Source organism: Fundulus heteroclitus, chromosome 19 (genome assembly GCF_011125445.2).
Source record: "Fundulus heteroclitus isolate FHET01 chromosome 19, MU-UCD_Fhet_4.1, whole genome shotgun sequence".
Lineage (NCBI taxonomy): Eukaryota > Metazoa > Chordata > Actinopteri > Cyprinodontiformes > Fundulidae > Fundulus > Fundulus heteroclitus.
Window position 1 is genome coordinate 17,517,128 of NC_046379.1, and position 27,463 is coordinate 17,544,590.

Genomic DNA, 27,463 nt, shown 5'->3' on the forward strand with positions numbered 1-27,463 from the left:
ATTTTTCAAATTCCTTAATTTTTTTTTTCAAATTCTTCAAATTCCTTCAAATTCTTCTATTTCTTCCAATTCTTCAAATCCCTTCAAATTCTTAATTTTTTTCAAATTTTTCAAATCTGATTTCAATGTTTTCTGCATCTTCTGCTCAATCATTCTGGAGATTAGCATTCTCACTCGCTGTTACGCAGGAACAGCTTTTTCTAGTTAGGTATCTGTTTTTTGTTTGGATATATATATAAAAAAATGGAACCTTTTATCTGACTAAGTAATATACACTTTACACATATGATCTATGGGGAATGTTTAGGTTTTTTTTTTTAAACGGGATCTTTTTATTTTATTTATAGCGCAATATGATGTATTTCTACCATAAATCAACAGGCACCATCCGGGCTACAAGTCACACATTTTCAGAGCTGTGACAGAATTAGAAAACCAAAAATAGTGGAGGAAAAAAAAAAAAGACTGTACTGCCAGCCTTACTGACAGGTGATATTTTTCCTTTGATTTTTACCATGTTTTCTGGTCCATAGTTTCATGCATGACGAGGCTGCGGTAGATGTTCAGGACTCGCTTGCACATGTCGACGTGTTCCTCTAAAAGGATCTTGATGTCATTGGCGGGTTCCAGCAGGAAAACGTTGGAGGAGTGTGTGATGAAGACCTGATGAAGAGACGTACAGATTGTAAAAAAATTAGCAAGAAAAAGAGGTGACAGAAGGCCCTAAAGTGTCCACAGGAGCAAAGTTAGAATCCTGCCTGCAGTGTTGTTTGAACTCCAGCATGAACACTGTATTCCAGCAGTTCTCTGTCAATCTCTTTGTTCAGTCCCTGGAAGAAAGACAGAGCATAAATTCACTACTATTGAACTGCTTAGAAATATGAGCGTTTTGACGGCCCACGTTTTTGATTGTTAGCAAAGTCCCACCTGGTTCTCTTTGTCTCCCTGCTGAGAGCCTGCGTCCAGACTGGCAGCGGCAGGAACGGGGTACGGACCTTCCTCTGGCTCTTTCATAAACACGGGCTTGTCCTCCATGGAGATCCACTCTTGGTAAACACGAACCACTTTTCGCATCGCGGCTGCCTCACACATTGGAAGAAGCAATCCCTGAATAGGAAGAAAGAAAACGGTTTTATTCATTTCCATCCACACATGTCCTCGCTTTAAAAAGCGAAATAGTTAACCTGCGATCAGTAAATGTTACATTAAATCCCTGAACATAAGCTCCTGCAAGGTGTGACAATGCTTTCGCGGTTTACTTAGGAACGGTATTTGCAGCCCCTTGTGTTTGCAACCAGGCCTAAAACAAACAGTTTCAGGAGGTTTACTGTGAATTTTTTTCTGAAAGTACACTAAATGTACAACACCATGTAACTTCCTCTGGCACGGCGATTACACAATGAATATTTTCTCTTCTCATGCATGTATCCACCTGTCTGTTCTGGCCCTGTTGGAATCCACTGCGTGCTTTAGATGCTTCCTTTCTTAAATTTACCCAAATAATATGGCATAAGTTAAATATGTTCTTTTTAAACAATGTCATAATAATAAAAAAAAACAACACAAAACAAATCCTTCTTCCTCCCTACTAACAGAAGCCGTTAGACTGAGGTGGAGCTTTTGCTTTTTTGTTATCTAAATGTGGGGGAAGTTAACAGGGACATCCACTCCAGGGAAGACTGGCAGCTGTCTCTCATGTTTTCTACTACTGAATAATCTTTCTCTTTGCACGTTATCAATTAGCTTAGGAATGGGTTCATAAGCATTCCCCCACTGACAGGAAGCAACGATTGCACCCTTTAAGTCATGGCTGATTATTGTTGCAATAATCAACTTCTGCTTTTATAAAAAGTTATCATACCAATGATTATGAGGGATAGGGTTAGGGTCAGTTACCCTGAAAGTTACCCTTAAATCCTACTGAAGTAGCAGGAGTATACTTAGTTTTTCACACACAGCCTTTTCATTTTACTGTTGTTAATAAGTGAGAAGTTACTGTGCTTTAGTACATATATTTAGATCCTGGTAAAGATCCGACAATTAGGCCTGAATACTGACAGAAGTTGTATTTTAATGAGCTAGCAGCTGGAGAAGGTACACATGTAAAACATGCTGTCGCTCAGTTGTTGGAAACCATATTCAAGATACTAAGAGTTAAAGTCTTAGAAAGAAAGGCATAAGTTACTCAGAAATAATTCACCAATTTATTTTTGTATAATTTATTCCCAAATCAGTTTCTTAATTTATTCACCAATTCATTTTCATATACTTTCATAGACTGTTTTATTGTGGAAGCCCTATATGTGCATAAAATACATGCACACTTAATATAAAAACAAAGGAGGAAATGAATGCTTTGATTTATTTTTTTTTGTTCTGAAATGTCTTTTGTTTAACCATTTTAAATAAGATTTAAACATTTTTTTTACACGGGTATCTATATCAGATGGCAAATAAATGAGTAAACGTTTAAACTGATCACAATTTTTTTCACCTGTCTGAAGATCTCTATGATGAAGTTGACGTTGGTTCTGGAGCTGGTCAGCACTCTCCTCACCACCTCCATGTCCGTCAGCTGCTCCTCGTCCATGGAGCAGAGGGAGGAGGAGCTGGGCTCTCTCTCCGTCAGGGTGGACGTGTTGGAGTGGCTCTGTTCGGGCTCCCCTGCGCCCCCCGGACCTCCCATGCTGCCTCCCGCCAGCCCTAGGGAGCACCCGCTACCTTCTAGGTGGCTCTCGGACCGACTCCCACCTCCGCCTCCGTCATCTGAGCGAACCGCGTATCCAGCTGCTGCACGCTGAGTTAGATGATTAATTACAGTTAAAAGATTGGTTGTACAATGACTTAAAACTCAAAGTCAAATAAATCCAACCCCTTTTTGTGCTTGACTTAAAAATCCTATCAGACATATTTGGTATGAACGTCACTCATTTAGGTCGTCTATGGATCTGCGTATTGATGTGTGCACGATTGGGAGAACGTGGCTATAGTATAAAGCACTTTAAGGGATCAGTATGACAAGAAAACGTTATATAAATTAATTCCATCTACTATTTTAACATTTCATTTTTTTTTTTAAATTATCTTTTTCCATGTTACAGGGGAACCAGAACACAGGCTCTAATGCATACACACATTCACCTCAATCCTTTAATAGCGATTGTTTAAGATCGGTCTTCTCTTGACAAAACCGATGCCTATTAACTTCTGACTGCTGATCATGATTGAGTGCAGCAGAACGTTTCTCCTTGGCAGCAAAAGAAAAGCCCAATCTGACAGCTAGATTTCCTTTAAAATACGTTGTTTTTTTTTTTTGTTACTTCACAATATCTGTTTAATCTCATGTGCAAAGCTCAGATACGAAGACATTGTTAGCCTCTCCTCTGTCTGTGTGAACGGGCACCAGGCCGGGTTAGATCAGAGGTGCCAGGATGACCTCACAGAGCGCTGCAAGGCACGGGGTGGTGCTGCACGTTGCTTATTGCTCAGCTAGGCACACCGCAGTCCCAATCTGTGGTCAAGCATCAAACAGATAGCAGCCTTATGCTTAAAAGTTGGTCTGTGCCCAGGAAACAAATCAATTTAAATAAACTCTACAGAAATGTTCCAAGTCCATCCTGAATCATACCAGGAGATTTTTGGTGGCAACAGAAATGGAGTTAATAGTCTAGTAGTTAAGTTTGGGCCCATTTGTGTCACGGACTGCGAATCTGAAATTCAAACTTGTTCTCGCATAAGTCTTGTTTTAAACCTCGTCAAAAAGCTCCGCGTTAAGCAGACCTGTATGTTCTTTGGGACGTTCTCGCCTTCCGTTCCCGGGATCTGCGTTTGGGTGTTGGGTCGCGGTTCCAACCAGAAGGAAACGAGCCAGCGGATGAAGATCACTCTGGCCTGGAGGAAGCTCTCCTTGGTGCAGTACACCGTTTCGCCGCCGTCCTGCTCTCTGCGCATCACGCTGTAATAGGGCTTCGGACGCATGGGGGGAACATCTACAGAGAGAGAGAAAACTCCTTTCACTGTGCTGAAGATGAATAAACAAATCATTCAATGGCATCCGTGCAAGTAAAAAAAAAAATATAAAAATTCAATCAGCAACAGTACTGACCCAAGATGGGGTTGTAAAGGCTTGTTTCCATGGCAAAGTTGGGAAATATGTGAGGAAGGTAAAACTTCCTGAAGTGGCCAAAGAGGAAGCTGAAGCCACGTTCGTGGTTCTCTTTACACCGCCACTCCAGAGACTTTGCCTGGTCGACACACGCACACACACAAAGAAAAAAACCTTGTGTTATAAAGAGAAATAAGGCCGCACGAAAGGGAACAAGCGGAGAAGGGCACCATTGTGTCAGAGGGAGAAGTCTTATCAGTGTGTGAACGGTCGCGCACACGTTGGTAAAGCCAGCAAGCAAAGAAACTACAAGCAGGGGTTGCAATGCGCCTTTAAAATCGGTAGAATCAAGCAAGCCCCGTTTTTCCCCTGAGCAGAACGTTAGATATTAGTAAAGCATAGCTGCGTTCATCGGGATGTCACTGTTTCAGCAAATGTGTTAGTAAGAAAGCGGATAATACCTGGTTTACCATGTATTTCAGCAAAGCCTCGAGAAAATAGGCAGTGAGGTCGTCCTGGTTCTTGTCGCCGGACTGCGGGGCGACCAGAGGTGTGATCTCTTCCGGGGTCACCTGAGCTGCAGGAAGGAGAGGCGAGGCGCGTTAAAGCATGCGTTCAACGATCCAACGCGAACCTCTGGGGAACACAGAGCCAGAGCGCGTGTCTGTGGGTTCGCTTTTGGTACTAACTCTCGGTCAGACTCAGCGGCGGGTTGATCAGGGTGTCCAGGGTGCGTGGGGTCCCGCGCAGGAGAGGAGCGGGAAAACCGGGGATCAGACACGCAAACATGCAGAGCTGCTCGTGCTCGGCGTTGCTCTGCAGCGCCTGCATCCACAGCAGAAACAGCCGCACGCCTTCTCGACGGATCTAGGATGTGGACCAAAGTAATAAGAAGAAAATTAATGAGGGGGGATGGGGGGTGGATCTAATCAAAATTTGTTAATCTATGATTAGCGAATCAGGATATTAAACATCTCCTTTTTATGTTATATCACCTTCAGAGAGTTTCCAGTGTGAAGCAGCTTCTTAAGAGTTAGTCCTGAGAGAGAAAAATGAGCCACAGCTTGATTTGTTTACTCAACAGTCAGCTTTATTTTACTGTAACAACCTAAAGAGAGCAGTTCAAACAAAGCTGTTGCTTAAGCATCGTCTAAAATGTAGAGAAAAATGGGATTTAAACGAGCCTCGGACCGATAAAGCTAGCAAAATGCTTTAAGAATAAGGACGTCTCACCGATGCTGTGGAACTGCCAGCGATTCTGGATTCTCTCTGGTAGAAGCTGAAGGATTTTCTAATAGACAAAAATGTGCGACAGAATGGTTTGATTGAGATTTTTACCCCAATGTTCAGGTTTTCCAATATTTTGATAAAATATCATGAAGATTAAGTGGCAGTTTAGCTTTTAAACTTAATGTTGATGTAACACATCTATAGTATAGGAGTACTATAGTTCAGTCAGTTTAAATGATTAATTATTTTCTGAATAATTGGGACTGCATGCTATTTGGAAAAAAAAAAAAAGAATCAGTGCAATATCATTACTAAATATCATGATGACAATATCGATGGCAAAAAAAACTAACATTTCCCATCATTACAGTAATTATTTTCAACAGCATTAGCATCTGGTCCACTCATCCAGTGTTAACAGTAGGGCTGAACGATTTTGAAAAATAATCTAATTGCGATTTTTTTTATCTTAATATTGCGATTTAATGCGATTATTTTTTTCAGTCTAATTTATCATGTCTTTTTAAACATATACAAACAACAAAACAATCTTTTTCATCGCTGTACAGATTTGGTGGTAAAAGATCCACTGCGTCTCAACTCGGAGCAGAGATGATTGCGTTATGCCTACGATATATTTCAACCAAAATTGACGGTTTGATTTTGACTTTTCTCTGCATTAATCACAAGCAACAAAAATGGCCTCTAGATAAAGATTTAAAACAACAACTTAATGTTTTTATTAATCAGAATATTATTCAAGAGAACAGCTTTTAATTGATTTGGACATCAATCCATGTTGAACATAAAGTGCAAAGTGCAACCAACAAGCAAGTCTATGTATTAAACTGATTGACCGGTACTTAATGCAGTGGTGAGATTCCTGAAAGTTTCTGGTAAATCAGTATGATTATATAAACTCTAAAACAAGTAATAAAATTACATTATCTCACTGCTGCAGACCTCCGCGATTTGGAAATTGCGTTTTTTTAAATTGCGATTATATTGCAAATGCGATTAATTGTGCAGCCCTAGTTAACACTCAGTGAAAATTGGCCAAAATAAAAATTGCAGTTTTCACAAATTTTAAATCTTTCAGTATTTTATCCTTTGCTTGCAGAAACATTTTCAACAAGAACACACACCATTAGGGATGGGCGATACGATGACAGAAGATCATAAATGCTTAAAATGTGCAGGTGAATTGACAAATGGGACATTCTGTTCACACCCTCAGCCGTTTTCCTCCTTCTTTAGCTTCATTAACTTTTATGTAGCAACAGTGAACATTCATAAGATACATAACTTACATCCAGACATTTTTTTTTTTCACTGCTGGTCTAACGTTTACGTCTGTAACGCAGCAGCTGGAGGTCAGCCTGTCCTATCCTATACAGTCAGTGACATTAAAAAATAATAGTTTTTGGAAACGTTACCTCAAATATGAAAAGGATTGAGTCCAGCTCCTCCCTCTGAGATTTATGACCTGTAAAACACAGAACATAAAAAAATAACATCTCAACAAGGAATCCGCAGAATGATAAATGAGCTTGTCGTGTATTTTACAAGGATAAAACGTTACCTTTTTGCTTGAGGCTGACCTCGATGGTGACAAAGTTTTCGAAGAAGACATAGTAGATGTGGGAGTAGTACAGGTCGAAGAAGTGCTTCAGATCTGGAGCCTCAGAATTCTCTGGGAAGAAGAAAAGGCCAGAATGAGGCTCGACTAGGAAAACACGTTAAGGAGGGAAACGCGGAGGCTTATTGTTAATAATGTTGTCCGTACAGAAAACCAAGCTTATTATCCAGACTATTTCCTTCCAACCTAACCAAGATGAAATCACTGCTCTCCCCAGCGACATGACCCTGCTCATTCTGGGAGCCCCAAGGCTTTCCCAGACGTACAGAAGAAGCTCACATCAGCCGCTTTTATCCAGGATTACGTTCATTCATGAACGCCGGGAAAGTCCCTGTTCACACCCCTTGAAAATAAAAACTGAGGCATGGATTTTTATTCGGCCCCCTTGAGTGATGAGGTGGATAACACACGTTTTGCTGCAATTACAGCTGCAAGAGTTTTATGGTAGGCCTCTAAGATAAGATAGGGCTGGCCGATTAATCGATTTAATCCATTAATTCAAATTTACAATCATATAAGAGTTCATTTTGGAAAAAAAAAATGAAAAAAAAAAAATCAAGATTTCATTTTTTGCCAGTGCATTAATTGGGCTTCCATGAAAATAATATAATGCAACGCTGAATATACTGTAGGTTTAGGAAAATATGCCAAAATATAATTGTAAAGATTTCTTTAATTTCTTTTTGTGAAACAAAAAGGGAAAAAATGTGGTTAGTTGGATTTAGTATAATAAAATCTGACATTTTATTTTTTAACCCATATCGGAAATTCCTTATTTATCCCACAATGGGGGGATTCCAATGTGACAGTGGCACGGACACAAACAGCTGCACACAATTATTAGCAAGGAAAATAAGAGAGAGATAGAACAAACTAGTCTAATCTAAAATGATTTCTAAACAAATGGCTAGGCAATAAACTTATTGAACTATTTTTTTAATTAGGTGACTTCTGCAGGTAACTGGCTGTACTTGACTTAATTTAGGAGTCTCAGATTAAAAGCTACCCTGTCGCTTAAAATCACCAATAAAATACCCGAGGCTTGTGGTTTGAAGTTTGTGGTTGTAATGTGAAAAAGCTCAAGCTCTATAAATAAGTTGGTTAGATAAAGTAGGTGACGGGTTGGTGCACACAGAAACAGTCGTAAGTCAAGAACTATGCTTTTCCACCCAGCTGTTTTCTCCTGCCGCTTTTACTGCAAACAAGTCTCCGGTTTATTCACTCACCTCCTGCCATCACTCCTAAACGAGACACCAGGATATCTGAACAGTGACTACGTAACTGAGCTGCCTTTTATCTGCTAGACTTGAATACTGGCTTGGAGGTTTGTCTGCTCAGTCTAGATGAAGCCACTTCAGGAGGAACTACTGTAACCAACCCTTTTACTTTTCTCTCACATAGAAAGTACTCCTGGATCAGTGCCTCTGCTCTGTCTTCTCCACACCGGCAGTTATTTGTGGCAGATGGCCGTTCACACCGGGCCCGGTTCTGCCGGAGGTTTCTCCCTGTTAAAGAGGGGGGGGGGGGGGGGCTTTCCATCTCCACTGTCGCTGCGTGCATGCTAAGATGAGGTATTGCTGCAAGGTCGACAACACAATGCCAACAACAGTGCGCTGTGGCTACGTTGTTATCCAGGAAGTGTCATTTCTGCAAGTCAGTGACTTGAAGAAATTTGCTGGGTTTCTTTAAACCAGTGTTTCCCAACCACGGTCCATGTTTTAGATGTTTTCCCGGCGAAAGCACACCTGATTTCAATTGATGGCTGTTTAACAGGCTTTCATCATCTGAATCAGGTGTGTTAACGCGGGGAAACATCTAAAACATGCGGGCCAGTGTGCCTCGAGGACCGGGGTTGGGAAACACTCCCTTAGACAGGCGACTTTTTAAACCGATCTGTTCTGATGATTTGATTGAATTGATTGAATCTGAGGTTTAATAAGCTTCTTTCCGACACTAGAGTAAACTTTTTCTAACTTGATAGCATTCCATGGCCCTTTACTCTCATTTAAAGGCATACTATGCAACATTTTTAAGTTAATTAATGTGTTCCATACCGTTTTGGATGATTAAATGAGTCATTTCAGGTCGAACAAAGGTTTTCTCGGCCGTCCTGGGGGTCTGTGGGGGAAATACCGCACTTGCAATGCGGTACCGCGCACGTGACGTCACCGTCTCAAGAGCAACGCCCCTTTTGCCGCTTAGGTAGGGCATACAGGAGAGAAAGCACGGAGTACCCAGCTATTACAAGCGCAAAAGAACCAGCGATATGACCGACTTTGCAGCCATTAAACTTTCCCAAGACGATGTTCCAGGCACACGGATTACTGGTCGTACTGTCGAAGAACACACCAACCTTCAGCTCAAACGATGGCTTGAGTGTCGAGGGCTTAAAAAGACTGGAAAACTGGCCGAGTTGATGAACGGTAAGCTTTGTTTTTTTTTTCCTGCGCGGCAATCATGGCAGTGTCGGCCGTTTTTTTTTTTTTTTTTTTTTGCAATCACCGTCCAGGAATGGGTATATGTTTAATGTTTGTCTCATTTGAAATGTTTTTGAGTAAGCCTGGTAGCAGGCTATCATGTTAGCGCCTGCTACCATGATAGCCTATATGCTGTCATGGTAGCAGGCGCTTCATTATTAACATGTCGGCCACCAAAATACTCTTACCTTGACTTGATGTCGCTGGAATTGGGTCAGGATGTTCTTCGGTTGTGCCCTTTCCTCCGACAAAATGCTTGCTACATATGTAGGTGAATTTGGTAACTTTTTCCGGGTTGAACTGTTGTGTAGGCCGACCGCCCCGGTGTACCAAGCGCACATGTTTCTCCTTGGCAGTCTTGAAGAAAACATCCTTCATATGCGGCCGATCAGCGTAACTCGAGTCGCTGTTGCACGTTCCATAGCAACGATATTTAAAAACCATGGTCTTAGATTTGGAAAAAGCAGTCGTTTACCGAGTAAAACCTAGGCTAACGCACGTCTCTTACAGCGAAACAACGGCGGGTTTCCGGAGTTTGCCCCACTGCGTACCACGTGATGTGACGTCATCGTGACGTTGTGTTTCTAAAAATAGCTCGCGCGCGGTACCCCATTGCAAGAGCTCTCGGCCCGCACACACAGAAGTCTCGCTTTACGGCGAGAACTCCATGTGTTTTTGCCCTGGCATTCACTATAAGCCCGCGCCAAAGCAACAACAAAGAACCGCGTGTTAACGTCAAATAAACATGCAAGCATATCGAGTTTTATTATTATTATTATTATTATTAATTATTTTTTTATTATTATTTTTTTGTTTTGTTTTATGTTGGCGAGACGCCACCGCGGCGGCCGCGGCTTGGCGAGGCGGAGGCGGTATCGTCTCGCCAACATAAAAAAAAAAAAATGATAATAATAATAATAATAATATAATAATAATAAAACTGGCGAGGCTGCGCCGGCGGCGGCCGCCTCGCCAAGATAGCGCTGCAAGAAGCTTGATGTTCATACCTTCACTGTGTTAGTCATCGTTTGTACTGCCGTTTTTTCCACTTTTCGTTGCGTTCGCCTGTCTGCTCAGCTCAAAACAACCGCGCCTGGGTTGACGGGGAAACCAGAACAGCTGAGCATCTTTACGACAGTGCACTTTTACTTTCGCCCTCTGGGGGGAGCCTCGCTGGAAAATCAACCCCGGTTGCATAGTATACCTTTAAAAGCAGTTATTAAGACAGATATTATAGAAGGGGATGATTTTTCAACATATTTAAGCAATCAGTCTTGTCTATCAACCTTTTACAGTAAAAGACAACTTTCACATGTACTTGCAGTAAAATCTTACTAAGATGCCTTGCTAAAGAGAAACATGAACTCAACGTTCGATTTGACTTTTTGTCACGCAGTCAAAGCGTTTTCGTGATTTCTGTTGGCCCTCAACGTTTTTTTTCCCCACTGCGGGATCTTCCGCCGAAGTTCGCGGTCCTGTGCAGAAGCACATCTTGGATATTTGCTTATATAGCGACTGGAAGTCAAACTCGCATCAGTGTCGGAGAGCCTTCCATTGTAAGGTCTTAGCGGCTTAATTGGCTGAGAAGTTTATCTTGCTAACCGCGGCCAAGTCTTAATCTATTTTAGATTTTGATTTCTAATAATAGGGCGAAACCTAAGCCTTGTCCTGTCAGACGAAACAGCCATGAGAAGTGTATTTCGGGTAAGTTATGGTCTGTAATGTGTACATTAAAGCCGTTGCTGATCCAGTAAATGTTAGAAATAGCGGTGCTTGATTTGACTGCATTTATAAAGTGTCACAGAAACAAGCGGGAGCCAGAGTTTTTTTCTCCCCTATTGCTGTTCAAAACACCTATCAGGAGCAAAAATGAAGATGTTTGCACCCTTTTCTATTAAATTTTATTTAAATAGCGCCAATACATGTAACATGTCATCATCTCAAGGCACTTTACAAAGTCAATTTCAATCAGATTATACAGATTGGTCAAAAATGTCCTATATAAAGGGAACCAATTGATTGCATCAAAGTCCCGACAAGCAGCATTCACTCCTGGGAGACCGTAGAGCTACAGGGACAGTTGTCTGCATTGTACATGGCTTTGCAGCAATCCCTCATACTGAGCAAGCATGAAGTGACAGTGGAAAGAAAAACTCCCCATCAACGGGAAGGAAAAACCTCCAGCAGAACCAGGCTCAGTATGAACGGTCTATGAAAAGCGCTGATCTAGAGTCAGTTTCTGACCCCTGCAGAGGACTTGAGGCATCCTGGAGCTGGGTTGCACTGCTGCTGGGTTGGAAGCCGGACTTGAGCCTTCCTGCATGGATTTTGCATGTTCTCCTCATGCATGTGGTTTCGCTACAGGTAATCCAACTTCTTCTCGCAGACCAGATTCGTGCATGTTAGGCTAACTGGTCTCTAGTTATCCTTAGAAGTGAGGCAGGGGCCTGCATGCCTCCGCGCTGTCTTATGATCTACTGGTGATCGGTCCTGAGAGCGTACCCCACAGAGCGCTGGACAAAGGGACCAAACCCTCACAGCAACGCACAAATAATCAGGTACAGAGGATGGAACGTATCACTAAGCGGTGGGAGACGGACGGATGGATCGAGACTTGATCTGCAGTCAAGTCTGTCATGGAGACGAAGGGTCTCGAAGTTGCCCCGTCACAGAAAAGTGGTGTCAAGGATCTATGCTCAATGTTTGTGCTGGTTTGGGTTAGAAAAAACATTTTATTGTGCCATCCTAATTTTCAAGACTTACAGTATAAACAAAGAAGAATCTCTAGATGATCTTTTTAATTCACACTTGTTAAAATGATGGTGCCAGACACCTTTACAGCCCAAACCACTGACAGTTTCTGTTTGGCTACTAGGGTAGCATGAAGTGGCCGGGGTGACCGTTGACGACATACCCTTACATTTTTAAAAATGTCTTCAAAAGAGTAGCAGCTGACAACTAAAATGTCTGCTGCAATAACCAGGACCGACCTAACATACACATTTGACACAGATTTTGTTTAATTTAAAATATGGTGGAGGTAACCTTCACTGCAGTAAAGCACCCAAAGTTATTATCCCTTGCCTTTGATCCCGAGATGCAGATTGTACTGAAAGAACAAGATCCTGTATACAAGTGGCTGAAATTAGCCGCTCAAGTTCAATATTATGTTATGCTTTATTTATTCATCTTTTGTATGGTTAGACTTGTTTCTTTGTTTAACTTAGTTCTTTTATGCCTTCTGTTGATTTTTTTCTGTACTGCACATAGTTTGAAGTACTTCATACATGAGCCGCCGTGGATTGTAATGAAAGTCTGTAAATTGAATCATGAGTTTATGACAAGAAAATTGAAACTAGCGAGCCGGGAACTGTGATGTCTAAAACTCTCTTGGTACAGACACATTTTTGCCACACTCGTCTCTGTGGTTGTTATCATACTTTTTGAGTTCCCTACAGAGCACAGAGAGGAGGGGTGGGGGGGCGGCACACCCCTTTCTCACAAAAACAAAAAAAGAGAGGAAGTTCAGCTACCGTACTGGACACAGAGAGGAAATACTAGAGGCTATTTCCCCATCCGGCAGGAGCTATTAGTGAGATGCAAGCTCGCACGAGCACTCACAGAACCATCAGGTATAACATCAGGTCATCTCTCCGCCTCTCTATCTAATTCTGAAGTTGTTGTTTTTTGTGGCGAAGCACGGATAAATCCCACTCAGTGCTTCTCACTCTTCTGGTTCTTGTGCAAAAGGCAGGCACACCCCAGCAGCGATCGCCACAACCTGACAGACAGCACGCGGCATCGCAGCGTCCGCGTTACAGTCTGCGGGAGAAATACGAACATATCTCGTTTTACGGGGATTAGAGATTCAGCTCAATTAAAGCTTTGTTATGATGGCATTCATTTAAGCTTCATACCAAACATTTCTGAATCTTGTTTACAAGATTTGTGTGTGTTTTTTTTAATTGCCTGTATAGTCTCTGCCAGTTTCCTGTTCAATTGAGCAAACAGTTATTCCTACAAAACAGACTTTTTTACATCGTGTGGCACGGATGTAAAAAAGTGTTCCTGGTCCTGTTTAAAATGTAGGTTTTTGTGCCATTTCATTATAAATAAGTTCACCTTCAATGTGACACATATCCTGTGCAACTCAAAAAAAAAAAAAAGAACATTAAAACTTGCAACAACCTGCTCGCATGAGTGAGCACGCCCTTTAAGTATTTAAGTAATACTTGGTAAAAGTACCTTTTTGATTTTATTTCAGCATCCAGCCTTTTTTAATAGAAGCCCATCAGCATGCTACGATGAGACTTTTTGTTCCGCTCTACCAAAAAGAAGAACTGTTTTCTGTTTGACTTTATTCAGGACTATAGCGGGGCTATTCAGAAAGTATAATCTTATTCTAATGAAGCCATTCTTTGTTGATTTTTGGCATGTACTGGAGCTTACTGCGACGCAGAGTAGTAAAATTGGTCTTTATTGTTGGTTTTCTGGTACACACCTGAAGGTTGTGGGCCAAAACTGGTTAGGATTTGGGACTGATTTAAATATTATCCGCATTGACAAATAAATCCCAGTTACATCTACAAAAAAAAAAAAAAAAAAAGAGCGTTCACGTTTTGGTTTTATCAGACCTTATCACATTCTCCCACAAGGTGTGGTCAAATTTGGTGGGACTCGATGCTTTCTTTGGAATAAAACTACTCCATATTGCAACTGTATTCCTAAGCCAATACATAAAAGGATGCAAATGAGCAATTTTAAGAAAAACCCTAGAATGATAGCAGAATCTTTTTGCAAATTTTTGCTTTTTTGTCTCTCTTGTTGTGTCTCTGCTCTGTCTTCTGTAACCCCAGTCGGTCGAGGCAGATGACCGTTCATACTGAGCCTGGTTCTGCCGGAGGTTTTTCCTTCCCGTTAATGGGTGGTTTTTCTTCCCACTGTCGCTTCATGCTTGCTCAGTATGAGGGATTGCAGCAAAGCCATGTACAATGCAGATGACTCTTCCTGTGGCTCTATGGCTCTATGGTTTCCTTATATAGGACATTTTTGACCAATCTGTATAATCTGACCCAATCTGTATAATATGATTGAACTTGACTTTGTAAAGTGCCTTGAGATGACATGTTTCATGATTTGGCGCTATATAAATAAAATTGAATTGAACTGAATTGAATTGAAATTAATCAGATTTTCAATAACGAATAGCAGGTGGAAACAGTGTTGAAAATAAACAGAAAGTTGCTTCAACAAAGTATTGGTTTACATGTGTGGACACCGATCCACCTTGATGATTACATTTTTCTACTGTTCATAATTGTTTTACCCTAAGAGATTTGTTTATCAGCTGAATTGTACTAGATTATATGTCACATTGATGGTGGAAAAAAATATAGAATACGTCCTTCCTCTTTTTTAATACTTGCATTTTAACTTGGATGTGAACACTTTTGAGAGCCACTGTACATCTTTGTAACTACGGCATTTAAATTGCTTCATGTGTCTGAACGTTACAGGATTAAAATGTTATCTACTTTTAAACATGTGTTAAAAGTAATATTTGATCATTATACCTAGATTCTTACAGTTGTGCCTAGAAAAGGGGAGTTTTCTAGAGCGGTTTAAACAATATTTAGATGTAAAGTTACTTTAAGTGTTAAGCGATCTTCACCAGTAAAGCTGACTTCTTTTACCATGGAGGTATGTTTTTTTTTTTTTTTGTACACCGTATATAACTTATATAAAGTGGGAAAAAACTGAAAAACAGAGTCTGAAATAGAACTTTAAGGTATACTAACTTTATGAAGAACATTTTCTGAAACTTTAATCAAACAGTTTTTTACATGTTGTTTGTTTTTCGTTTTACAGACTTGGTCAAAGATTAAATTAAAAAAAATAAAACCAAGAAACTCATGATTCCTGAACTTTTCTATCCGAAAATATAAACAAAAACCAAGAAAAAAAAAACTATTTACACAATACATACTTTACTGTCAGTCTGATTAAGACAAAGATCCTTGCATCTAAAGCACCATGTTAAATATTTTACATATTTAAAACACGACAAATGCATATAACTAAATTATTTAGCCGTGTGCACACATTCGAACGTGCGTCAACAATGTATAGGGAAATAGTTATATTTAGCACAAACAAATGTTTAAAACTTCACATCAATTTCGTTCATCTTTGAAAACAACCACAGGGAAGAATTAATTAGACCAAGGGGAAAAAAAATAAACTATTTTTTTCCGTTTACTGCCACTGACAGGAACTTAAAAGATGTTTGAGATTGGCCTGACGTGCACCAAGTATGTAATGTACACAGGCAGGGGAAAACGAGCTAGCCTCCTAGCTGCTTGGCTGGGGCTTCTTAACTCACCTATGACAATCCTGAGATGCTTCAGTCTCGTCAGCACGTCCTTCTTCGGGTCCAACACTTTCTGTGTTGATTTTTTAACGTCCCCATGAGGCTTTTTGGAAAACATTCCCGACGCAGGAGACACAACAACAAAAATGCGACGGCGAGGAGAGGCAGCAGAGGGGGGCTAGCTGAACCGCAGGAATCGCCCCAGACGTTAATCTTCAACCGACACAGGGACCTCGTCGCTTCTGGCTCATTAGCACCAGTCCTCTGCTACGGAGCCGACGATAGCCAGCGGTGAACCCGGCCCCATTCTGGTTAAACTAAAGGCGAAGGTGTAAAACGTAGAGGGGCGACGCATCCATCCATTGCACCTCCCTTCTCTCACTCTGGTCCGCAGCTCGAACGACGGTGGCTGTCATGGCGGAAACAAAGTAGCAGATAGCAGAAAAACTCAACACAAATACAACTTCAAAACTTTATGAAATTCCTTGAATTTTATGTTGCGTGTATTTTTCTGAATTTCAAAAAACTAAATGGTAACCGACATTTAAGATTTTTAACGCCTTTTTAAAAAAAAAAAAATTCAGACGGACTTCTCCGCCTTCAATTGACTTCTGGGTAGTGTAGTTCCAAGCCTCTTTCTTAGGGGCTTGACTGTTTAGCTTTCGCATTAAGATAAACTACAGTTCCCATGATGAATGAAAACGCTTCACTGAGATTTGTTTTTAGCATGGCCGGGACACAAGTTGCGCGCAAGGAAAATTTCTTTTAATATATTTTTATTTTATTTTTTACATTATTTAAATCTTTTTAAAAGGTTCTCGCGATCGTCTCGTTTCTCAACAACAATGTGAGTTATTATTAAACACAAGTACTACTTTTGTGAACTTCTGGGCTGATTGTTATCTAACTGGTTTGCTAACAGGCTAACAAAGTGCTAACTTTATTTGTTTGTAAAGTTAAATTATTACTAAAATAGACAGGACAAGTTATAAACGGCCTTAAGTTACGCTACATTTTAACTAATATGTGTATCAATCGGCTGTAGTTATTGATTATATCACCCACAGATAAGCATGTAGTATCAACAGAGGTTACTTACTAATCTAATCTAAATTAAGCCCCTTTCTTGTCTTGAATTAATTTAAACAAACACAAGTATATTTTGTTAAAAAATGTATACCCGCAATTCCTGCTTGCACGCAAAAATATATAAAATGAGTCGTGCCGTCACGTTTGTGTTTTACAGCGTTTAGAGTCCAAACTGGAGTTGTTGGTGCGATGCCGCCGGTGCACCGCGACCGAGAGAAGAAGGAGAGCGTGGCAGAGGAGATGGAGGTAGAAGATCAGGAACATGAAGCATCCAGCTCAGAGGAGGAGGAATCTGACAGCTCCTCTGTTTCTGAGGATGGAGACACCTCCGGTGAGGAAACTCAGAAGTTGGTTACAGCTGTTTTTAATATACGCTCATATATACAAGCAGTCCCTTGCAAAAATATTCATATCTCTAAAACGGTCATATTTTGCAACTACAAACTTTAGTGTATGCTATTGGGATTTCATGGGATCGACCAACACAAAGTAGTGTGTATTTATAAAGTGTAACAAAATAAATACATAGGGTTAAAAAAGCTGAAAAGTGTGGCATGCATTTGTATTTTGGCCCCCTGTATTTTGTTATCTCTAATTAAATCCTGGAAGAAAGCCTAAAGACCTGAGACTGGAGCAGACGTTCACCCTCTATCTAGCTAGATAATGGCCCTAAACATATAGTCAGACCTACAATGGAAGGATTTAGATCAGAGCATAAATATGTGTTACAATAGAAAAGTCCAGACCTAAATCTAACCGTGAGTCTGTAGCAAGACCTCAAAATAGTTTTTGACAGACGCTTTGAATCCAGTATGAGTAAGATTGAGACATTTCGGAACAGGTATCGCCAAAACTTTCAGTCTCTAATATGCGAAGCTGGTATATGAAAAACCCTAAAGCCTGGCAGCTGTAATCACTGCAAGAAGTGGTTCTACAAATCAGAGGGCTGAATAAAAATGCACGCCACACTTTTTAGATTTTCTTTGTAAAATTCTTGAAATCTTGCATCTGCTTCTTTTCCCTTCGAGACCAACTTTACAATTCTTTGTTAGTTTGTGTTATAACAGCAAATCCCAATAATATACATTGAAGTTTGTGGCCGTAGTGTGAAACAAAGTACAAACAAAACAAAAAAAAAAGTAAAAAAGCTCAAAGGCTGTGAGTGTTCGAAGCACTGAAGAAGTATGTTTGGTTCTTTCGAAATTCCCAGAAATGGATGAGGAAGATTGTGAGCGAAGGAGAACGGAGTGTCTGGATGAAATGTCCAACCTGGAGAAACAGTTCAGCAGTCTGAAAGACCAGTAAGACCTGCGCTGATCTCTTTTTTTCGCTTGCTCTGCGTGATAACAGCGAGTTATATCCGTGCGCCATCGTGTTACGGTGTGCAGGTTGTACCGAGAGCGACTCAGCCAGGTGAACTGCAAGCTGGCCGAGGTCGAGGCCGGACGGGCTGCAGAATATCTCGATCCCCTAGCGGTACTGCTGGAGAACATGCAGGTCCGCACTAAAGTGGCAGGTAAGCCCCGACCCATTTGCAAAATCGCTTTATTTTTTTCGGTGCATTCGGTCTTACAACCCCCAGGTTCTGTCCGTCAGGTATTTACAAAGAGCTGTGTCTTGAGTCTGTGAAGAACAAGTACAACTGTGAAACCCAGGCTGCGATCCAACACTGGGAGGTTAGAAGCGCAGGTTGTCTCTGAAGTTTCTCTCGGACAGCCGAGCTCGGGTTTTAACGCGCAACTTATGTCCGTGTGGGCAGAGCGAGAAACGGCTGCTGTTTGATACGGTGCAGAGTGAGCTGGAGGAGAAAATCAGAAGACTGGAGGAGGACAGACACAGCATAGACATCACATCAGGTACCACGGTGAACTGCACTATGTCGGGTTGCCGCAATGCCTCTGGGGCTTCTCGCAACACCCCCTGAGTCATCTTTTGTTTGTTCAGAGCTGTGGAATGATGAGCTGTCTGGGAGGAAGAAAAGACGCGATGCTTTAAGTCCAGATAAGAAGAGGAGGCGACCTTCTGTGGTTTCTGATATCCTTCGTGTCTCAATGTTTAATCTTGGGATATATGTCACCTTTTTAAAATGTTAGGAATGAGATGTGTCCTTAACCTTGTCCACGCCCATATATTGTCTATATGCTACCGGATCTGGACATCCTGGAGGACTGGACAGCTATCAGAAAGGTTCAGATGCAAGTTTGTTCGTCCGTTTCTGCAGCATCAGGGTTTAAATGCACCTTTTAACACTTTTTGTCCCCCCCCATGTTTGCATACTGTGCTGCAGGCTGTAGCCACCTTGGGTCCTCACAGAGTGAAGGTTGACGCTGACATCTGCGGGTTCCCCTTCAGACCTGACAAAAACAGACCAATCCTCAACTGCTGAGAAGTCCACATGCATGTCTAGAAGCACATAAGGACCTCAGACGCATGCAGCATACATGGAGACGTACGTGGGACACAAATATAAACGTGGCCATTTAAAACGCCCACATTTTAAGCCACCAAATAAGTCTTCTGCATTAGCGATCCCCTCAGTTAGACGGGGCTGCTTCGGTTTAAACTCAGGCTTTTACAGATGCAAGCTGTAAAACTTTATTACCGGGTTTTCACTAGTTTCTGGGTGTAAAACAAAACAGGATGAAGCTCGAAGCAATCCCTAGACAGTTGAAGTCATGGTGTTTCTTAAAACGTCCACACAGTTAAAAACACACCCACAAACGGTTCTTTGCATCGTTTGACTACTTTTTTTTTTAAAGTGCAGAAGTATTTCCAGCTACTCGGTATGAATCGGATCTTTTCTGAGAAGCTGCCCTTCAAAATAGGAGCAATAATAAGTCAATAGTTGACAGCGTTAGACTTGAATGTGCATCCACTTGGTTCATGGTTTTCAACAGCCTCAAATTACAGTGTTTTGTTTTCTCTGTTCTTCAATAAAATAGTATTGGATAGATTTTCATATTTAGTAAACAGTTAAAAAAATTCCATCTACAGATTGGAGAGTTATTAATTAGTTATAAGCTTATTTTCTGTGCCATTACTTATTTTTATATCATGTTCCTAATCGTATGACCCTGATTACATGTTTGATGTTTTAGTTACCCCTTAAAAAGCTTTGTTTGATACAGAATAATAAAAATAACCACATCAATCATTTTTCTTAGTGTGTCATAGCAGATCTCAGTGCAGAATGTTACCACCTACCTCTTTGTTTGTACCAACCTTTGCATACGATGAGAGAAATGTTGAGACATTTATCTTTTTTGTCATCCACCTTTCTTTTAACATCCTCCAAGTTTTCACCTGAGCCTCAATAAGGACTGTTTTTTCTTATTTTTGCAGATTCATTTCATACATGTGGGGTTTCATGTTCATGTGTCAGATACAGTTGTGTCTTTCCTGATAAGTCTGTGGAGGGGTTTTACAAATAAAAGTTTTTACGCGCGTTTATTCCGTGTCTCTGTGGAAAAGAAACAACACATTTGATAGATTAGCTCTGTACCACCAGACCGAGAGGCGGCTTAAGAGTGCCGAGCCCTTTATTTTCACAGGTTACTATGTCACTCGTATGAATTAAATATTAAACGGCTTTCCACATTAGAGCTCACAGTGTGCTTACAGAACCTAAAACGTAAAAAAAAAAAAAAAAAAAAAAGGAAAGCAGGGATTGCAAAGAGAGGGCTTTTACTCATAGTACTATTAAAATAACTTTGTTTTATATTTCAAGTTAAGTATTGGAGTCAATATTCGGAGTGACATATCAAGGATACCTGTAGTGACGGTGTCCACCTTCGCATGTAAAATGAAGCAGGTGCAATGCAATGCAATAAAGGGTTTAATTAAATGGCAAAAACAGAACTAAAAGTAAAATTTTCTTGAAATTAGTGTATTTGTTCTTGATTTGAGCAGCTAAATAAGATTATCTGCCAATGGAAAGAGTAAATTTAGCCCTAAAATAAGATAATTAGATACACTGCACTTGAATTAAGTTGATGGAGATGAGTTCTTCCTATTTTAAGTGCAAAAATCTTATTCAGTTGGCAGATTACCTTATTTACCTACTCAAATAATGTACTAACACACTAATTTTAAAAATTTTTTAACCTATTTTAGTTCTGTTTTTGCAGTGTGGTGAGCTATGTTAGTAGCCACAGCTGCCCTGGGGCAGACTGACAGAAGCGAGGCACTACCGGGCCCTCTGACCAGCAGGCAATTACCCAAAGACAAGGTTGGACTGAGACGGTTGGAGCAGGGGATTGAACCAGCAACCCTTCAATTACAGGACGAACCTCCTAACTGCGCCACTGCCGCACCATTCGATGGTAGCTCTGACCAGAAAGCTATTATCATATATCGTTAGCTTGTCTATGCTGTACGTATCCATAATTTTCAGACTTCATAATGTAATTATACTTAAGGTTCCATATAACATAGAATCTGATGTAGTTCACTTTATCACACTGTAGTATTAGTTCCTGTTGTCTCAGAGGTTACTTTAAAAACTAAGAGGTTTAAGTAACCTTTAAGTTCAACAGAAGTTTCACCCTGTTCAGTTTATTTCCATAGGGCCAGTTTACAGATGTCCCTTTGTGGCACAAACACGGATCCATTTAAGATCCAGTTAAAAAGAGACCGGTTAAAATTCCAATAAAATAAATGAAATTCACTTTCAAACAATTAACTCACATAGATTAAATCCAGCAAGTTATCTTTTGAAAGTAAACTTGGTAAGTCATTTTAAATGCAAGTCATTCTCAGAAAGCAACCTTTGAGTTCAGTGAACCAAACCGAAAATTTCCACATCAGTAACCAGTTAGTTCAAGGAAAATAACATGGGTCTGAAAAGTAACCAGTAAATGTACTGAAAGTGGCGGAAAGTAACCGTTACAATCCACAATCTGTAAATGTAACATGTCTTTCAGAAGGTAACTTCTCCTTTAAAGGGACTAACCTACAACTTCAGTTAATAATAGGAAGTATTGGAAAGTGACTAGAAAGTTTAATAAAAGTAACCTGTGACGTTACCTTTTGAAAGCATAATTTAGTTTAGTTTGTTTCAAAAAAGTAACAAGTTCTGGAAAGAAATCTTCAAGTTTAGGGATATTGTGAGAAAACACAGTATAAGATCAGTAAAAGTAAGTTTTATATTCTAAGAACATAACTAAGTTCAAGGCAGGTAAACTGGCAGGTTTGAGAAAAGTAACTTGTAAACTTTGAGAAAGTCACCAATATGTTCAGCATGATTGTGTATTGCTATCAATAATTGCATCTGCATCCAAAATATTCATTACAAATGCTTTACTATTACTTTCTTAATATTTCCTATTTCCTCAAGCTTTACAGCTGTATCAGATCTTGCATCCGATGTAATGTTTTCTCCTGATTCAGGCAATTCTCAGTGGCCTGGACATGCATAGTTTTTGTTTTAACAATAGACAAACTGTTCTATCCAGACTGTACTGAAAGACCTTGATCCATGTAGATAACGGGTGGACAGTTCTGGTTTTAGTGGCGCTGCTTGTTTAAGGTGTTTCTCTGCTTGAACAGGCCTGATATTAATGTGTCATTAGTTGGCTCCTGCAGGACAGGCTGACATACTCCAGACATTGTGGAATCAGATATGATGCAGGACATTGGCCCGTGATTATTAGCGTTGCCCACCACTGTTTTATATAATGGCTTGGCACGCAGTTTTTTTTTTTTTTTTTTTTTTTCCAAAGTAAGGAAAAACCTTACTTAAAAAGGTAATCATCTTAAAAAGATGTTTTCCCCCAAAACAATGTTTCCAATAAATTAGAAGATAAAGTACATTTATTTTAATAATGTGATTTAACAAGAAAAACTCATTATGTAGATTCATGACAAACTTTTTCCCTGTCACTGATTCATTACCCCTCCTTAATGCTTATTTGTTTGTATTACATGTTTTCCTTCCACTCAACTTTCTTGGATTCAGCACTGCGGACCGCCAACTATGACATTCTGCGTCTTGCCCTCCTTGCGGAGGTGGTCGGTGACTTTCTCGTGTTTTAATGGCAATACAAAATACTTATTTAAAAAAATAAGTATTTGAGAAATAAAACTTTGGGTTTACATTTTGCTGTAAGCCACAATCATAGAAATTAGAAGCACGCTAGCATATATGACTATATGAGTTTCACCATTAGAGCTGAATCACTAAAATTATTTAACCATTCAATATTATTCTGATTTATTGAGATGCTGCTGGAATAGTTTCATATGAGCACAGACTTTTCAAAACATCTGACATGCCTTTGACCTATATTCACTGAAATATTTATTATCTCTATTCATTTACAGCACACATACCTTTATGAAATTGGGGTTGTATTATGCAAACTGTTCTAAAAGCTGCCGATAAACTATTATGAACATGTTTAAAAAGGTCTGTCTACCAACAACTGAAGGTTTTTAAATATTAAAAACATTTCATATACACAGTAAATTACATTGAAATGTTTTGCTGATGAGCACAAAAACTTTACATAGTTACATCAGGTGAAATTTAGAGCAAACTTTAAGTCTTTATTCATCACTTTTTACAAAATTCACAAAGCTGACATCTGTAGCCATGAGGGAGCCCCCCCCTCTTTTCCTGTCAGTCCATTTGACTTGATTAGAGTCACAGTTTTCATTTGTAAGTGACTGCAATGGCGCCGGAAGCACCATCATACCACCGCTCTTGATTTGAAACAAAGTCAGAAGATGAATGAGAGGTCTGCTCAATTTCAAAGGGAAGTCAGAGAACGTTGATCAAATTTTAAGAAAACGCACCCATTTGACCTCTGAGGAAAAAGATCAGGTGCGTTGATATGAATGTTTTAAAGAAAATCTTACCAACAGTGATAAAAATGCTAAAACAGCCAATTTTAAAAACACTAATGTGGAAAAAGTGACTATTTTAGGCATAAAAGACGCAGTTCTGTCACAATAAGCTGTAATATTATTCCTTCTTTGTCAATGATCTGAACTGAAGACAAATGTCAAACTGTCAATATGCAGTTCAACATAAGAACAATGTTTCTGGCTTATAGGACAGCTTTAACCCACGCAGGTAGACATTAGGCATCAACTAAGCTGTTGGTTTTAAATGAACCTGTGGCTGGATGAGCAGGTGGAGAAAAAAAAAAATAAGGTTGTACTTGTACGAGAGACAGAGCTGTGGCAGTCCTACAGGAAAAAGATCAGCCTTGTGGAGATAGATGTTTCTCCTCTACAAACACCATTCATTAAACATCCCTCCTGGTCAATAAATAGATGGTGCAGAATAGAGGGAACTCCACCGTTCTTCCATTTGCTACTGAGCCGAACCAGAAACGCATCCTAGCGGAGGCTGTCGTGGTCAGATGGCATCTTCAGGCGACGGTCTGTTCTCCTCTGGCGACTGGCTGTGAGGTGGTGAAGGTAGAGACTGCTGACGAGGAGGTGGAGGCCCCATGGAAGGAGGAGGAGGGAGCCCATCGGAAGGAGGCAACCCAAAGGGGGGCCCGTAGCGGACGTTTGGATTCGGGGCGGGAGGAAGAGGTCCACCAGAAGGGAAGCGAGGAGGAGGCATCATTCCTTGAGGAGGGGGAGGCCACACTGGAAGGGGGGGGGGGGAAAGTGAAAAGCACCTTTAGTCCACACAGATCCGATTAAATAACCTAAGTTCTAAAAGGTGATCATGATTTCTTACTGGGCCTCATGGGAGGACCCCCGGGTATCCTGGGCGGGTAGAAATCAGGAGGGGGAGGGGGTCCATAAGGGCCTCTACGTGGATAGGGGCCATCTATAGGAATCCCTGGGGGTCCAGGTGGAGGAGGGCCACCCATCCTTGGATCCAGTTCAGGGGGAGTCCTCTGACCACCAGGACCAAACTAACAACACACATACAAGCCCGTTTAGTAGCACTAAGACACACATGTGTGTCACACACACACAAGCCCCGCTTACCTCTCTGTGGTCCTGTTCTCCAGGTCCAACACGGTTTTCTCTGAACGAGCCGTCTGCAGTGACAACAATTGAGTTTGCAAGAAAAATAAAAAATTATGTGTGGATGTAGAAAATGTTTTCCCAACACATACAGAGGTGTAACATTTCACCAGTTTCCCACTGAGATTTTTAGATACAAGACCTATGATTGCCAGCTCACCTGCCATGTCTAGAGGGTGAGGAGGTCCCAGGGGGAAACCTCTAGGTGGCATCGCGCCAGGTGGGAGGGCCCCAGGAGGAGGCAAACCTCCCAAAACCCCTGGAGGGGGTGGTGGTCTTCTGAACATTGGACCTCTTGGTTCTGGAAAGATGTAGCCTGAGAGAGAATAAAAAAAACATAAATAAAAATAAAATATTATGCGTTTCTGGTGGTCTTATTGGGTTTGAAGTTTTTAATACAGCTAAAAACGCAAAAAATATATTGGGATTCAATGTGATAGAACACTAAATTATACATGGTTTTCAATATTTTTTATTTTTTTTTACAAATAAACTAAGAAGTCTGCGACAGACTGGCGACCTGTCCAGGGTGTACCCCGCCTCTCCCCAATTGAAATGCTGGAGATGGTCACCAGCACCCCTCGCAACCCCATGAGGGATAAAGCAAGTAAGAAAATGGATAGATGGATGGTGTGGCATGCATTTGAGTTCAGCCACCTTGACTCTGATACCTCAAAATCAAATCCAAACTGTATTCAGAAGTTACATAATTAGCAAACAGAGTCCATGGGGTCAGTAAAAGTCCAGTGGTTCTGTAAAATCCTCTGTTTTTAGAGAACATTACTGGAATAATCTGCATAATAAATTCCAGACATAGATGGTTCACAAGGCAATATTTTAAAGTTGTCGGCCAATTTTGTGACACCACATGTAGCGATAAAAAAATAAAATAAAATAAAAAATAAGATAAAATAGGTTTGCTTGTACAGTGTCCGGTCAGACAGTAAGCACAACACACACGGACTCAGGATCATTCAAGTGTCAGACGGGAAATCTCGCAAAACCTCTCAAGGTCAAATCTAAGTTGAGTAAATAAACATGAATGACCAGGAAGAATAAGTGCCAAAGTTTCTGGACTAATTTTAACAGAGGAATGACATTACCAAAAGAAAATGACGATAAATATGAAGTATATTGTGCAGCCCTAATCAAGACATTGTCTTACACCTAAACAGACAGACAGGGCAAGGAGAGAAGTGACCAAGAAGCCCAAGGGAACTCCGAAGGAGCTGTGAAGATCTGCAGCAGCCATTAGTCATGCTCGCAACAAATCTGTTTTTTTTTTTTTTAATAGAAGACTGTCCAAGAGAGAGTCACAGGAGGTCCTGTTTTCACTTTGCAAACATGTTGAAAAAGACGATCTGGTCAGACGACGCTATCATGCAAAATCTATTGTGAATAACAAACAATGCATCATATGCTGAAGACCCCAAACCCAAACATGGTAGCAGCATCGTACTACCATGATGCTTTTCTTGGATGGACTGAGCTAAATGAAGGGTCATTCTGGAAGAAAACCTGTTAGAGGCTGCAGACGACTTGAAGCTGGGGTGGGGATTCACGACATTCAAATGGTTTAGATTAAACAATGTTGTTGTGTTAGAGTGGCCCAGACAAAGTCCCCAAACCACTGTCGGCCACATTTACAACCTGCGAATACAACTGCACCAACACACACAAAGAATTCAAAGCATATTCCTCTTTAAAGTTTGTGGTTGTAGCATGGCAGTATGTGAAATAGCATTTGGGTTTAAGTGAAGTAGCATAAACAAATTACATGAAGATGCATGACTTTGTTTGTAAAAAGTCTTTGAGCTAGCTACAGGAAACATTTTTATATTTCAAAATGCCTTAATGATGATAACATAAGTGGTTTCAGCATGCATCCGTTTCATTAGCATGCACAATGCAAAAACAAGCCTCCTGGATGCTGCGCTGTAGCCCGTCTCTCAACACAGCGGAAAAAGCATCAGCAGCTAGCCAGTGTGATTGTTTACCTTGCTATGGTACGCAATCATTAACATGTTGGCCTATCATTGTGAGCTAAGGCAACCTATCAGCTACATCACGACAGTGCGTCATGGAAACAGGGAGCTTAGTTACTGCTTTAAGTCAACATCTCTATGAAGGAGGAACCCACACAGAGGATGACGGGCCTTAAAATGATCAAGATGCACATGCACAAAGAGCCCTGTAGTGTGACGGTGATGCGGCAGAAAGGCAGCCGGTGAATGGATATGACATATTGTTCCAGATATAGACTGATTAAAAAAAAGGGTCAATTATTTGTTGTCACAGTCTCTTTTTTTCAATTTGCAAGGAAACACAAGAAAGGGAAGTACGTTCTTTTCTTTCTTTCCGAGACAACCCCAAGCGTCTACAAACTGCTAACTTTTTTAATCGATTAGTTTAAAAGAAGCTAAGACATACCAGTTTTCTTTTTTTGACAGCTAAAGATGTACAATAACGAAATAATTTAGAAAAAAATATATATCAGCCTCAAACTGCCTTGGACTTACCTGTTTTATTCGGGATTTTAATAAAAAAAAAACAACACGATT

General features: G+C 40.5%; 3 protein-coding genes across 13 annotated transcripts in view; 1 reads left to right on the top strand and 2 right to left on the bottom strand.

The window, feature by feature from the left end:
- Positions 1-15,956, bottom strand: part of ralgapa1 (Ral GTPase activating protein catalytic subunit alpha 1) — a 101,588-nt gene extending 85,632 nt beyond the window's left edge. For 9 of the 10 annotated variants that reach the window (XM_012861524.3, XM_012861528.3, XM_012861529.3 and 6 more), the window contains exons 1-13: positions 15,834-15,956; positions 6,918-7,028; positions 6,772-6,821; positions 5,339-5,396; positions 5,101-5,144; positions 4,795-4,972; positions 4,567-4,682; positions 4,106-4,244; positions 3,781-3,989; positions 2,495-2,797; positions 928-1,107; positions 759-830; positions 515-663 (exon numbers count right to left, since the gene is read on the bottom strand). In XM_012861524.3, the coding sequence (XP_012716978.2) occupies positions 515-663; positions 759-830; positions 928-1,107; positions 2,495-2,797; positions 3,781-3,989; positions 4,106-4,244; positions 4,567-4,682; positions 4,795-4,972; positions 5,101-5,144; positions 5,339-5,396; positions 6,772-6,821; positions 6,918-7,028; positions 15,834-15,939 (1,715 nt within the window). In that variant the 5' untranslated portion in view covers positions 15,940-15,956. The remainder of the gene's footprint in view (positions 1-514; positions 664-758; positions 831-927; positions 1,108-2,494; positions 2,798-3,780; positions 3,990-4,105; positions 4,245-4,566; positions 4,683-4,794; positions 4,973-5,100; positions 5,145-5,338; positions 5,397-6,771; positions 6,822-6,917; positions 7,029-15,833) is intronic. The other variant, XM_036150808.1, reaches the window with a different exon arrangement.
- Positions 15,957-15,988: 32 nt separating this feature from the next.
- Positions 15,989-20,360, top strand: brms1la (BRMS1 like transcriptional repressor a). 2 transcript variants are annotated; one of them, XM_012861532.3, is made up of 9 exons: positions 15,989-16,112; positions 17,068-17,241; positions 18,121-18,211; positions 18,299-18,426; positions 18,507-18,586; positions 18,670-18,766; positions 18,855-18,944; positions 19,033-19,097; positions 19,198-20,360. In XM_012861532.3, exons 2-9 carry the CDS (start codon positions 17,100-17,102, stop codon positions 19,294-19,296), a joined length of 792 nt encoding a protein of 263 aa, XP_012716986.1. In that variant the 5' UTR covers positions 15,989-16,112; positions 17,068-17,099; the 3' UTR covers positions 19,297-20,360. The 2 variants fall into 2 exon arrangements, with proteins under 2 accessions (XP_012716986.1, XP_012716985.1); XM_012861531.3 differs by lacking the exon at positions 15,989-16,112 and adding an exon at positions 16,496-16,668.
- Positions 20,361-23,180: 2,820 nt separating this feature from the next.
- ctage5 (CTAGE family, member 5) overlaps positions 23,181-27,463 on the bottom strand; it is a gene marked incomplete in the record, with an annotated part of 42,749 nt that continues 38,466 nt past the window's right edge. Inside the window, 4 exon segments of the mRNA XM_036150850.1 lie at positions 23,181-24,512; positions 24,607-24,787; positions 24,864-24,916; positions 25,063-25,218. Coding sequence (XP_036006743.1) covers positions 24,274-24,512; positions 24,607-24,787; positions 24,864-24,916; positions 25,063-25,218 — 629 coding nt within the window.